The sequence below is a fragment of the Megalobrama amblycephala genome, linkage group LG7 (genome assembly GCF_018812025.1).
Source record: "Megalobrama amblycephala isolate DHTTF-2021 linkage group LG7, ASM1881202v1, whole genome shotgun sequence".
In the NCBI taxonomy this organism is placed as follows: domain Eukaryota; kingdom Metazoa; phylum Chordata; class Actinopteri; order Cypriniformes; family Xenocyprididae; genus Megalobrama; species Megalobrama amblycephala.
The window spans coordinates 42,058,749-42,073,482 of NC_063050.1; the positions used below are offsets into that span (position 1 = coordinate 42,058,749).

General features: G+C 36.7%; 1 protein-coding gene across 6 annotated transcripts in view; it reads right to left on the reverse strand.

The window, feature by feature from the left end:
- Positions 1–275: 275 nt before the first annotated feature.
- rbm47 (RNA binding motif protein 47) overlaps positions 276–14,734 on the reverse strand; it is a 32,927-nt gene continuing 18,468 nt past the window's right edge. For 4 of the 6 annotated variants that reach the window (XM_048197532.1, XM_048197531.1, XM_048197533.1 and 1 more), the window contains 5 exons: positions 11,814–12,534; positions 9,817–10,285; positions 7,432–7,638; positions 6,260–6,450; positions 276–4,225 (listed from right to left, as the gene is read on the reverse strand). In XM_048197532.1, the coding sequence (XP_048053489.1) occupies positions 3,974–4,225; positions 6,260–6,450; positions 7,432–7,638; positions 9,817–10,285; positions 11,814–12,503 (1,809 nt within the window). In that variant the 5' untranslated portion in view covers positions 12,504–12,534 and the 3' untranslated portion in view covers positions 276–3,973. The remainder of the gene's footprint in view (positions 4,226–6,259; positions 6,451–7,431; positions 7,639–9,816; positions 10,286–11,813; positions 12,535–14,734) is intronic. The other 2 variants (XM_048197536.1, XM_048197537.1) reach the window with 2 other exon arrangements.

Genomic DNA, 14,734 nt, shown 5'->3' on the forward strand with positions numbered 1-14,734 from the left:
TTTGCAGCTTTTCAGGAACAGGATTTGGCACCCCTGCTGTATAGTTAAAACCATTTGGTACACTTGAAGACATCTTCAATTGAGAAAGACCCTCATTGTCTATAAAATTTAAACGAGTGAACTTTTCATTATCTGATAATTGTCAAAACAGGCATTTTTAAAACAAAGGTTAAGTTCAAAATATTAAAGTTTTTTACATTTTTAAAAATTGCTACTAATGTTAGTAATATAATTTAGTTTGAATAGAAAGCAAAGAACGAGCACAGATCACACTCTTCTTTTTGAAAATGCTTTATTAAACTACCTCTATAAATACAACAATGCCAAAAAGCCTTAAACAAACAATGCGAAAGAAAACAGATCTAGTAGATCTAAAAAAAATAAAATAAAAAAAGGGGAAAGATAAGAATATTTTGGCAATAGCGTTCTACATTATCTAAATGTCCTCAGCCGAGGTCACCTGGTCTTGTTCATTTGTTTTTTAGCAACAAAAAACAAGTCTAAAAAAGGAAAGAAAAAAAAAACGCTACACATGTAGTGTTTTATGAAATGGTCGCAAAAGAAAGCATGTTTTGCCAATGAATGCAAGATCAATTTGGGCCAGTATTGACTCCACACTGGCAACTTATAGCCACTTTTATATATCCGCACATACGCACATTCGCATTAGTTTAGTAGCATTGAACACTTTGGCAAAAAAAATAGTTTTTGTTGTTGTCAAACCCTCTAAAGCACATCTAATGAGATGGAAAAGTCTTCTTAAAATATATTATAGCATTTCCTCTTACTTCATACACAAAAACAAATGTACTGTATATATTAAATATATCCTGACTGCTTCACTCATAATAAAAGATTAGATAACAGACAGAGAAAAACTACTGGGGATAGTTCACTTTTCTCAAGAACACACAGACCTGCCATAACCGAGAGACATTGTCCTCGATGATGGCAGCAGTGTGCAAAAATGTGTCTCTAGCTAACGTGATGTGAACTGCATGGATTGTCATTCTTTGTTTGGTTGTATATCGTGAAGTTTTCCCCAAACTTTCACTCAGTCTCGTCTAAAAAAAAAAACAGGCTATACTTAATAAAACATCAACTCTGTTAGAACATGAAAGCATAATACAACATAAAGCAGCGCTCTAACACTCAGAGCCCCCATAGACACAACAGTATAAAACAAAAAAGCTTGACTTTCTGAAAGAAAATAGGAGAGAAGAAGCACTGTGGTATTACAAACAGTGTTTAAGAGGTCACTTGACAGACAGCAGTCTGAATAAAGGCACACGTGACATACGCAGTCCTACAGAAGGCATAAAGGTGGCATACAACATTCTTCAAGAGGACATTGATATGACATACAGCAGTCATTGAAAAGGCAATGAGGATATTAACAGGTTCTCTGAGCTCCCTGGTTTCAGTTTGGTCCAGTTCATTCCAGTTCTAGAGGTATCGAAATACCCCTAAAAAGACAAAAGTGCCTGCTCAAACACATATTATAAAGCACATACACACACACAAGAACTTCTAACACCCGAAAATGTTTAAGTGCACCTCAGAACAGTCATCGTACTACAGTAGCTACACAACATGGAGTGTGATCTACAAAAATGCAGTGTTAGAACTACAAAAGAAAACAAACTACAAAACTCTATCGACCGTCAGCTGTGTCTACGAGCATCTATAGGGGGAATTATGATTGGGAGAATGAGAGTATCGCGCCATTAACCTGATTTTATCCTGCAACTCAAGGTCTGCAACTCAAGAGCGTTAATAAACAACATCAACTTAATTGCTTCAGCGGTAAATAGGACAGTACTTCAGGTGCAATTTGTATTAATGGCACAAAAGCGGATGCAAGGGAGCCTGTGTTCTCCTAATGATGCACAGGACTGGATGCTGGGAATCACAGTAATGGTCTGAAAAAATAAGGGCTGCTCACAGTTGGTCATCGACTATTAACTAAAACACAACCAGCAAAAGTCAGCAGAACCAAAGGCCCATTCTCACCAAGGATGATTACAAAATGAAGATAGTTTTAAAAATTGTTCAAAGAATAGCACAGTCCACACCACAGCTGATGAAAACACTGACAGCCAATCAGAATCCATCCTGCTTTATAGAGCTTGAGCACTTAAAGTGGCAGATGACATAACTGCTCACATATTTAGAATACGAACGTTATTGTGCGTTAATGTGTAATGACGCTAATATCGTTCTTGGTGTGAACGGACCTTAAGTTGATGATGCTGTATCTTCAACCCAGCTACTTTTTGTCAGTCCAGTTTGTGCTTTTAAAACATTTTAAAGGGATAGTTTAAACAAAAATGAAAATCATTGCAAATCATTTACTCACTCACGTCTTTCCAAACCTGTACCAAAAAGTTTTGCTTATCACTGACTTCCACTGTATGAAAAAAACAAAAAACACTGGCAAAACAAAAAACACAAAGAGAATTACATTGCATTAATTCATGGATTAAAAATGAAAGTTGTTAGCGTCATGCTCTACAGTTTGAGACAGGAATACTGTATTTCTCAAAATATCTTAATATTACACAGAAAAAAGAAAGTCATACAGTGTTGGGATGACATGAAGGTGAATGAATGATGACAGAATTTTCAGTTTTGGGTGAACTATCCCTTTAACAGAGAACAAATGTTATCCAGCATAGATTCAAGTGACTGAAAAACTTTTTTTCTCTCGCTCTCTTTTTCCAGTTTGCTTTTTCTTGAATACTCAAACTTATTTTGCCTCTGAGTGAGAAGGAAAACAGTGTTTGTCTATCTATAAAAAAAATCCTCTAGACAATAAAAACAACATTTGAAAAGTCTTCAAGCCAACTAAATAGTACAATCTTAAAATAACCTAAATATATAAAAATGCATAAGCAATAAACAGTAAAGAAGGAAAAATGAATGCAGGTATTCTCGTATGGACTCGCGTGCAGAAAACCCAGTGGACGGAAGATTCCGACATCTTCGAAACATTTCGCAAATATGTTATATACTCAAAATACAGCATTTTCATGAAACACTTTAAATCTTCTACTTCTGTGGTTGTTGAAGTTTCTGCTCAGCAGGTTTTTGTTCATTTACAGTTTTGTCAATTTCGTTTTTCTTCACAAAACAAAAGTAAATGCACTAAAGCATTAAATACGCTCTATTTAAAGTCCACTAATACTACAACGCTCCTTCAGTATTCTTGCGGCCGTGAACGCAGAGGAGTGGTATTAGGATTGTGCAATGACATGAACGCTCCGGCTCACGATTCTCAGCTGGAGTGTGTGGGGAAGATGTGTCGGGTGATATGTCAGTAGGTGTGCTTCTGCAAGTCTTAAATGCTCTGTTTTGAATTTCTTCATATGAACATATCACTCGGAGTCAGTCCACCGCTGTACTGGTGATCAACTAATAAACAACACCTTTGCAAGATGATGTTAAAATATGCGAACGATCGTGCGAGAACAGGAGTTGTCATTCATTCAGTCGTGTGGCGTGATGGCTTCGGAAATCAGCAAGAGTGGTCAAGTCCTTTAAGAAGTCGAACCGACGGACTGTTTCCTGTTGGTCTAAATAGAAAGTGGGCGAGGTTCTGGTCACATTGCAGGGGTTTGAGTCCACAACATACAACACAAAAGTCTACCTATCTTAGTGAGCTAATCAGTAGCATATAAAAGTGGTTTTGGTCTAGGTCATACGTCTGGATTAATAAATGTGGGCCAGAGGGTCTGATGAAGCTGGGAGTAAATTTAGCAGAAATCTACATCCTTGCTGCCAGCACAAATCTAAAGGCTTCCAGGGAGCTTCACACGAGTCATAAGGTGTTATTTTTGTTGTGAGTATGTCAGTTTTACTCTGCGTGGCTCAGTTAACCCGCAGACTTCATAGATGCAGCGTAAATGTCTGATGGCCTGTGGTGATGTGGTGTGTATAATTGTAAGTCATTGTGATTGATGCTGCGGGTATCTCAGTAGGTCTGGTATATATCATGGATGGGCATCTGGAAGGTGGCAGTGGTAGGGAAGGCCTGAGGCATGTACCCAGCATACCCCCCATAGGTTGCGGCTGCCATCGCAGCATTCTTCTGCAGCGCTGCCAGCGTGGCGGTGTTGGCGTGGGTAGCGAAAGGCATGTATCCGGCCCCATACAGACTGGCAGCTGCAGTTGGGATTCTCTGGACATTATGAGCCATAGCATAGATGGGAGTTATAGGACGACCCTGTGAGATAGAGAGAGAGATTGTTAACTCTTTCCCTGTCAGGATTTACAAAAAAGTGATGGCCCTCAGAATATTTTGCTGTATGAATATGTAAACGGTCAATATATCAAAAGAAAGAACAAAGCGTCTACTTTTAAACAACTATAGCTTCAATTATTCTTTTTTTATCAACACTTGAATGTGGGTAAGTTATGGAAGCTTGTTTCCAACTCTAAAAAAAGTTGTCAAAAAGTCTTTGACAAAAGCACGATTTTAATGATTTTTTAAAAAAAGATTTTTGTTCTAAATGCTTTTTTTTTTAACAAAACTTACTTATGGAAGCTTGTTTCCACCACTGAATTAAAAAAAAAAAAAGGTAATTGTGACTCTTTATCTCGCAATTCTGACTTTTTTTCTCAGAATTCAGAGATTTAAACTTGCAACCGCAAGAAATCAGTCAGAAATGCAAGTTTAAGGGCTCCCAATTCTGACTTTATAATTAGCAATTGCGTGTTATAAAGTAGGAACTGTGAGATATAAACTCACAATTCTTAGAAAAAGTCAGAATTGAGTATATCTTGCAATTCTGACTTTATAACTCACAATTCTGATTTTAAAACCCACAATTCTGACTTGACAATTCAGAATTGTGAGATGTAAACTTGCAAATTGAGAGAAAAAAAGCCAGAATTGTGAGATAAAAAGTCACAATTACCTTTTTTTTTAATTCAGTGGTGGAAACAAGCTTCCATAAGTAAGTTTCATTTAAAAAATGCATTTAGAACAAAAATCTTTTTTTCAAAAAAATCATTAAAATCGTGCTTTTGTCAAAGACTTTGTCTGGATCAGAATTAGAACCATGATATAAACATAGATCAAGTAGACCGAGTCCATAAACACCCACAAAGCTTGCACCGTCATATACTTATTTGTGGGTTTGACATTTTTCTCAGTAACATTAGGCAGTTTTGATTTATATGCTGTTGAATGTTTGATGATCATGTGCGTAAGCAATTTCTATTCGCTCCTTCTGGTTTTAGCAGATCTGCGTTTTCGCTTGTTTTTGGATCAGATGCTGTACTATTTCAGAAAATCTGTAATATTGTGCCCTACCATATAACAGCGAAAACACAGACTGCGGGAAAAACTCGTCAATGGCAGGGAAGCGTTGTGTCGTAAATTATGTAAAATCTCATCAAAGGTGGGGAAGTGTTAAGGTGAGTTAATTGCTTGGTGGAATTTTGTGGGCAAAATCTAGTAATTCCAATAGGAATCTGCATGACTGGGAGGTTCAGGTGTACTCTTGATTAAGTTGGCCATGCAAATTTATCATGCTGACTATACCATGCCCAAACTAGACACGATAAAGCAACAAGCATTAATGTTAATCTGAGTTTTTGACAAAGAGCAAAATTTGCACATTAACTGTCTAATAAATTCCTTTTGATATGTTTGCTTACATATCATAAATGTATGAGTACAAGATTGTGTATTTGTGATCCGTACCTATTAATATTTTCCTGATAATATTTTACAAATTCCATATTTCTTTGCTTCAGACTGCCAATAGACTTTATAAGATTTTATGGTTATAAATAGGTATAACATTTTATGCTTGTCTGGGAATATATTTTAAGAATTGGCCTCCTTTCAATTAATAAGTTAGAACTTTAATTGAACAGGGAGTTAAACTGGAATTTAAGTAAGAAGAATATCAAGTCTTATAAACCCTTCAAAATTAAAAAGTTATTTAAATATATGTGTCTTTGAATTTCAGGTAATTTTAATTCTACTTCCTTTCATTCAAATTCATGTCTCATGATCGCAGTATCAGAGGAATAGTGAAAGAAAACACTAATGCTCCAGGCATAATCACGCTCCACATAGTTGTACAATAAACATCAAATATGTTTTCGTTGGCTGTTAATGTGCCATGTGGCACAGCATTTTCACTTTAGATGTGGACATTCAAATAAGCTCATGGTATTAGAGTTATCTACTTTAAGTGTTATAATAACTTTAAAGTGTCACATCTGCTCAGGTGCAGGTCAGTACCTGGAAAGGGGGTGGTGTGGAGACTGCAGGCATGACCGCTCCAGTGGCCGAGGCAGCTGTGGGGTCATGCTGGAGGGCCAGAGGGTTTATCAGGTGCTCCACTGGGTGCATCTTTCCTTCCTCCATTAACTTATTTGCTGGAGCAGCAGAAAAAACAGCGGGGTACTGGGCACCAAGTGCTGGAAGAGCCACTACACACACATGTACAATTAGAACAATGGACAAAAAAATGGACAATGTATAGTTAAAATTTGCACATACTGTATGTCAGGTGACAAAACGTTTAAAATATGAAAAAGGCAGGTAAGTGAAAGAAAGTCAGAAAGTGCAAGAATGATAAAAGGGAAAATGCAGGAAAAAGACTGAGACTTGCACAACCTGTCCTCATTTACAACAAGTGAATGACTCAGCTTAAGATTAGCGACAAAAAACACACCCACACGCAGCCACGCACACATTGTCTTTCACAAACACACACACACATTGTTTCCATGTACAAAAACTCTTTTCATTCCCCACGTTAATTCAGACTTAGGATCAGTAGGTTTAGGTGACGTCAGAATACTCTAGTCAGGAGTTCGCTGATCTCAGATCAGAATTCTGCAAGATCAGTTTCGACACAGAGCAGCTGATTAGTAAGAAAGAACCTTGAACTCAGTGCCCAAACAAACAAACTCAAACACTCTCAGAGTATTGATGGTTTAGTTCTCTGGACTGTTTTATCCTAGTGTCCTTAACTGTCTTTTCAAATGACTGTACATTGATATATTTTATCTGGAGGTATATAACATTTTGAGAGTTTTTGAGCATTGTTTGAACATTGTGTATATAATTAAAAAAAGTAAAGCTTTTAAGCAATAAAAAATCAAAAGCCTGCTTACTAGGGTAAGCAGTGACAGCTATGACAGCTGTCATAATGAAAGGAAGTTAGTGTTCCACTCCAGACCAGTAGGGGCAGTAGAGTTTTAAAAATGTATCTCCACATTTTGTTGAATAACTCCAATTTAATCAAATGCAATTTTTTAAACATAGGAGTTGAATGTGAAACTAACTGGTGGCTCAACATAGTTTATCTGATTCTGTCCAGATTGTTTTAGATTCTGCCTCCACTGGATGGACAAGAGCACAACTGAGTTAAATTCTGTATGTATGTGGTTTAATTTCACACTGACTTGTGCCAGGCTTCATGCCCACTGGGTTCACAGCTGTCAGCTCTAGATTGGGCATGATCTCGTAAGGTTTGTCCGGCAATTTGGTTTTTCCTTCATGGTAGCGGCTGTATATGCCTCGGCCAGCTGAATAGCCACCAAGGTATGAGCCGCGGGGCCCTGGGCCCCTATTACCGGCCCCAGCACGGCCACGGCCTCTTACAGTACCTGCTTGAGATACAAATGAAAGGAGGTGCTGTTCAGGTACAGAGCCACAAGGAGGCACATACCTATATAAAAGTACTGGTAACCCCAGTGCTTAAAGGAACACTCTACTTTTTGTGAAAATAGGCTCATTTTCCAACTCCCCTAGAGTTAAACAGTTGAGTTTTACCTTTTTCGAATCCATTCAGCCGATCTCCGGGTCTGGCGGTACCACGTTTAGCATAGCTTAGCATAGTTCATTGAATCTGATTAGACCGTTAGCATCTCGCTCAAAAATGACCAAAGAGTATCGATATTTTTCCTATTTAAAACTTGACTCTTCTGTAGTTACACCTAAGACCGACAGAAAATGAAAAGTTGCGATTTTCTAGGCCGATATGGCTAGAAACTGTACTCTCATTCTGGCGTAATAATCAAGGAACTTTGCAGCTGTACCATGGGTGCAGCAGGCGCAATGATATTAAGCAGCGTTTCTCACAAATGTCTCCATGGTTGCAAGGCACTGCTGAAGAGAACTACAGAAGAGTCAAGTTTTAAATAGGAAAAATATCGATACTCTTTGGTCATTTTTGAGCGAGATGCTAACGGTCTAATCAGATTCAATGAACTATGCTAAGCTATGCTAAAAGTGGTACCGCCAGACCCGGAGATCGGCTGAATGGATTCGAAAACGGTAAAACTCAACTGTTTAACTCTAGGGGAGTTGGAAAATGAGCCTATTTTCAAAAAAAGTGGAGTGTTCCTTTAAGGTTGAGCAGACATTTAAAATAAAGTCATTCTGTCAGCTTTCTATTCAGGTTCTATAAAAGGTTTGCTCGCATGGGGTGACTTCATGATGAAGATATGGGTGTGGCTACACATAGGGTGGAGCTTAGGCACTATCACTTTTCAGCATTCTAATTCAAATTGCTGTCAGTGTGAACACCTCTTTGTAATTTCCCTCTGTTCTTTGAGATGGGAGTGGTGCTTGAGTAAAGTTGAAATTAAAGTAAAGATAAAAGTTTTGTTTTCAGATAATCATATAATGGATGACCAAATATGTCTCAGATTGAATATGCAATCACAGTTCTCAAATGCTACCCAACCCAAAACCACAAGCATTTTTAATTGATGATTATGGGTTAGGAAATGTAATAATACCAGATTCCCATCATTAGTTTCAGTATCAAACTTTTTGTGGATCTCAGCTCTTCAGCCCAAAACAATCTCAAAGTGCATGCCATCTAGTGGCCATATTAAATATGTGATTAGCAACAAACAGAGCTTTTTGTTTGGAAAATTGTCTTTTAAAGCAGTCGTTCTCAACTGGTTTTACTTCTGGATTTTTTCATTGGATATCAAATAGCAGCAATAGTACCAAACTTGTTTACTGTAGAAAAGGAAACAAATTTCTTTATATCACCATGAACTAATTTGCTAAATTGTTAACATAACAGCAAGGTCTGAAGAGGAAAAGTGACAATTGTGGTTTCTAAATAGCTCTCGAATTTCAATGGAAGCCAATCTCTTGGAAGTCAGCTCAAAAGACATATTTGTCAAACCAAACCATTTTTATTTTCATTATATTTAAGTTAAAGTATGAGTACCGTATCGAGACAAAACATACTTGATGATGGCATAATTTTCCACTTTTAATTTACATAAGTGTTAAAAGTAAAAATGGCTTGGAAGCTCAGAACGATGGACAGAAATATATATATGATTAAGATTAAGCAAATGTAGTCAAAAATTTCCCCCCAAAATATGTAAATGGTCATTAAGTATAATTATTTAAGTACTTTGCACCCATTTACACCTACCTTGCGTAGTTCATGGGTTTTGATTTTTATGGTTTTTAGCATTGTTTTTTCTCCAACCGGTTGAGAACCACTATTTTAAAGGATGTGCCCTTATGAAAGCTCTGGGTTAAAGGGGACATAATTTTCACATTAATTGTAATGCATCCCCTACATTTGTTTGTACAGATCAAGTCTGATTACTTGTGTGAATATGGACTGTTATGCAAGATAGAGTTGGAAAACAATCTAGTTTCCCAAATACATTCAATAGCACGACACTCAAGGTCATCAAGAAAAAGCAATTGTTAGCAATGTTTTAAAGTAATTCTGATTTCATCAAATGATACTGCATTTCTTGAGTACATAAAGTTATGAGAGAATAAAGAGAGAGAATGAGTTCTCCAACCTTTGATGAAGTATTCTCGGTTGGGTCCAATGAGTGTGCTGTATGGATAGCCGTAATAGGCGAGTGTATATGGGTCACACTGATACACGTAACTTTGTTGGGTGTTGTCGGTGGTTGGCGCAGCCGGTGTTCCCTTCGATGCTTTCTGATAGCGAGTGTACTGCTCCTTATCCACAGGCTTGGCCAGGGTCACTTCGATACGGGAACCTTCGATCTCTGTGCCGTTCAGGTTGTCCATCGCAACCACAGCATCTTCTCGACTGGCGAAGTGAACAAAGGCGTAGTCTCGGATTTTTTTGACACGTTCCACACAGCCAGGGTTGTACTGGCCAAAGGTTTGGCGTAGAGTCTCCTCACTGGTCTCAATCATCAGGTTCCGCACATACAGAATTTTCACTGTTTCCATGACGTCCTCGTCAACGTCAATCTCAGGTTCAGCCCAGTCAACTGCAATCTGGTGACCCCAGAGCTGTATACATAGAGAGAAACATACACACGCAAAGAGGTTTAAAGTAAGGCAGGTGTAATAATTAAATGTCTTAGAAATATTTACTAAATAGTTCACCCCAAAACATAAGTTGTCATTATTTATTTACTCTCATGTCAATCCAAACACCTAAGGAACACAAATGGAGAAGACCTACACACATCTATTTTCCACTGCAACAACAGAATATCTGTAAAGTTTCAAAAAGCACAACTAAACATGATAAAAGCACAATAAAAGCAGTACATATGACTTGTGAGCCAAGTCTTTCAATAGTTTTTTTGATGAACAAATCAAAACTGTAGAGTAACAAAAACTCCTCTTCTTCAGTGAACTCAGAATTGGATCAGTCCTATTTGTTATTGAAAAGAACGGTCTCAAAATAATGATTTGATGATGAATTTGACTGATTTAGATCTAGAGTCTAAAATCAGTGACTCTGTGATCCGGCCTTAAAGAGTTTGTTCACAAAAAAAAAAAAAAAAAAATTCTGTCATTAATTACACTCACTTCATATTTGGAACACAAATGAAGATATTTTTTGATGAAATCTTAGAGTATTCTGTCCCTCTATAGACTGCCTTCACAACATGAACTTTGACAGTTCAAAAAGTTCATGAAGAGTTCGTAAAACGAATCCATATGAATTGAGTGGTTTAGTCCAACTTTTCTGAACAGACTTGATCACTTTATATGATGAATAGACTGAATTTAGGCTTTTACTCAGATATAAACATTGATCAGTGAACATACACAGATCCTCAACCGCACCTGAATGACGCACAAGATCAAACCTCTTCCAGAAGCTCAAATGACCAATGAGGTTCGTTCCTGTGTGTTATGCAGCCGTTTGAGCTTCTGGAAGAGGTTTGTTCTTGTGCGTCATTCAGGTTCGGTTGAGGATCTGTGTATGTTCTCTGATCAATGTTTTTATGTGAGAAAAAGACTAGATTAAATCTGTTCATCATATAAAGTGATCAAGTCTGTTCAGAAAATTTGGACTAAACAACTCAATTCATATGGATTAGTTTTACGATCTCCTTCCAAAATTTCCAGTTTTAAAGGCAGTCTATGGAGAGACAGAAAGCTCTCAGATTTCATCAAAAATATCTTAATTTGTGTTCCGAAGATGAAGATGAGCCTTACGGGTTTGCAATGACACGAGGGTGCGTAATTAATGACAGAATTTTCATTTTTGGGTGAACTAACCCTTTAAGTTAACTGCTCACTGGGTAAGAGGATTATTAGTTAAAAATTAATTTCAGTCTGTTCCTCGCCCAAATTGATCATTGGCTTCAGAAGACGTGGAATAGGGCACATGAGTCACTTTTATAGTGCTTTATGTCTTGTTTTAGAGCTTAGTAGATGTGATCTATAACTTTTGTTGTATGGAAAACAGCTGTGTGAAGATTCTTCAAAAAATTCTCCTTTTTGTAAGTATGTAGTGACAGATTTCTTTTTTATTTTTGAGTGAACAATTCCTTTGATCCCAATGGAAAATGGTGTTAACCTGAATTCGTCCTGGCATGAGCTTTCTTCTAGCCATAGCAGCAGCACGGTGAGACTCATACTCTACAAAGGCAAAGCCACGATTCTTCATTTTATCTGCAGCACTGGCGTACACGATCACATCCAGCACCCCCTCTGTCACCTTGGAAACTTCCTCCAGGATCTCCTCACGTTTCTTGGTCTTGGGGATTCCGCCAATGAAGAGGCGGCAGTTATCTACACTACAGCACACACCTAGCAACCTTCCTGGACGAATTTCAAAGTTATTGAGTTCACGAACCGCTCGCTTAGCCTCATGCTTCTGGGTGTACATGACGAACGCGTAACCGCGGTTCTTCCCGTCAAAGTCCATCATGAGGCGCATCTCGTAGATCCGTCCAACAGTCTCAAATACTGGCACCAGCTCGTCTTCGTAAACGTCACGTGGGATTTTACCCACAAAGATTTCACAGCCACGTGGGGGGGAGGGGCCTTGCCAGCCAGGTGGCGGGCCGTATTTGCGTTGTCCATTCTCTTGCACCATTCCATAGCCTGATCGCTCCATCAAGGCCACAAGTGCAGCTTCATTTGGGGCCCCAGCCACTCCTTCTGGGATAGAGCTGTGATGTTGCGGAAGCCCAGAGGAGGACTTAGAGGAGGAAGGGCTAGGGTTACTCATGGCAACGGCAGAGGCGGAGTCTTCTGCTGTCATTCTGAAATAAGCATCCAATCAGGATTGGAGTCTAAAAAGAGACAGAAAATTCATCCGGTCAGTATATTTTGTAGAGAAAACAAACTATGAACGTCGCAACACAATTAGCTTATAAGTCAATCTCCATAAACAATACAATTTCAATAGTTTTTCATTTTAATAGATGTTTATACTGAAACTGGAATCCCAGTGCCTGATGTTAATTAGGGATGTACCAATATTGCAATTCTGGTCATGTCCATGTTATGGCTGATATAATTTTGTCTAGAAAAAATACATTTTAAATGAAATACCAAAAAATAAAATCTATCGTTTTAAATGCTACTGGTGCATTTAAGCATCACAACATTATGATGTACAGTACAGTCCAAAAGTTTGGAACCACTAAGATGTTTTTAAAAGAAGTTTCGTCTGCTCACCAAGGCTACATTTATTTAATTAAAAATACAGTAAAAAACAGTAATATTGTGAAATATTATTACAATTTAAAATAACTGTTTTCTATTTGAATATATTTCACAAAGTAATTTATTCCTGTGATGGCAAAGCTGAATTTTCAGCATCATTACTCCAGTCTTCAGTGTCACATGATCCTTCAGAAATCATTCTAATATGCTGATCTGCTGCTCAAGAAACATTTAATGTGTACAATTGTACAAAATATTTGTGTACAATATTTTTTTTCAGGATTATTTGATGAATAGAAAGTTCAAAAGAACAGTGTTTATCTGAAATCTAATCTTTTGTAACATTATAAATGTCTTTACTGCCACTTTTGATTGATTTAATGCATCCTTGCTGAATAAAAGTATTCATTTCTTTAATTTCTTTTCAAAAAAATAAAAATAAAAATTCTTACTGACCCCAAACTTTTGAACGGTAGTGTATAATGCTACAGAAGCTTTGTATTTCAGATAAATGCTGTTCTTTTGACCTTTCTATTCATCAAGGAATCCTGAAAAAAAAAGTACACAACTGTTTTCAACATTGAAAATAATCATAAATGTTTATTGAGCAGCAAATCAGCATATTAGAATGATTTCTGAAGGATCATGTGACACTGAAGACTGGAGTAACGATGCTGAAAATTCAGCTTTGCATCACAGGAATAAATTACTTTGTCAAATATATTTAAATAGTACACAGTTATTTTAAATTGTAATAATATTTCACAATATTACTGTTTTTTACTGCATTTTTAATTAAATAAATGTAGCCTTGGTGAGCAGACGAAACTTATTTTAAAAACATTAAAAATCTTAGTGGTTCCAAACTTTTGGACTGTACTGTATGTATGAAAACTCTCATTAATTTGAGGTTTGCTATTGTATTTAATAGCGTTATTAAATTATGATTGTTTTTAAAGTAGGGCTGCACAACGATTAATCGCGATTAATCGTTTACAAAATAAAAGTCTGTGTTTATGTAATATATGTGTTTGTTCTGTGTATAATAATTATGTATATATAAATACACACATACATGTATACATTTAAGAAATATATGCATGTATAAATAAATATATATATTTTATATTATATTATATTTAAATATAAATATTTTATATATCAATATAACATTTTTCTTAAATATATGCATGTATGTGTGTGTATTAATATATACATAATTATTATACACAGAACAAACACATATATTACATAAACACAGACTTTTATTTTGTAAACGATTAATCGTGATTAATCGTTGTGCAGCCCTATTTTAAAGATTAACTTCAAGTGAATATTAGATGATGGTAAAGGTAATCTAAATGGAAAAATGGAAAGAATAAGCATCTACAATTAAATATCTAATATCACCCAATACTGATGCAAATATCTCTCATTAATGTATTTTATTATTAATTATTATAGTCCTATTTTCTATGTATAAAACACACACACATACACACACAAAATGTAAATCCTCTTCTACACCTAAAGCTGCCTAATAAACCTCACTAAGCCGCATTTACATTCTTCAGCATGGAATAAATCTCCAGAATGCCCAAATCCTACAGTCCAGAATTTTCCATAAGCAGAACACAGACGCATGGAAGTTAACTACAAAACCTTAGAACTTATAACTACAAAAGAAACTAAGGGCATTTTTTAGGAGACTGCATAATAAAACATTGTATACTCTATATATTCAGTCACATTGTTTAGCTGTTAGTTGGCTCTAGTTAGCCGGACCTTGATGCCGCTTAAGGTAGTTAGGTTGCTTAGCAATGA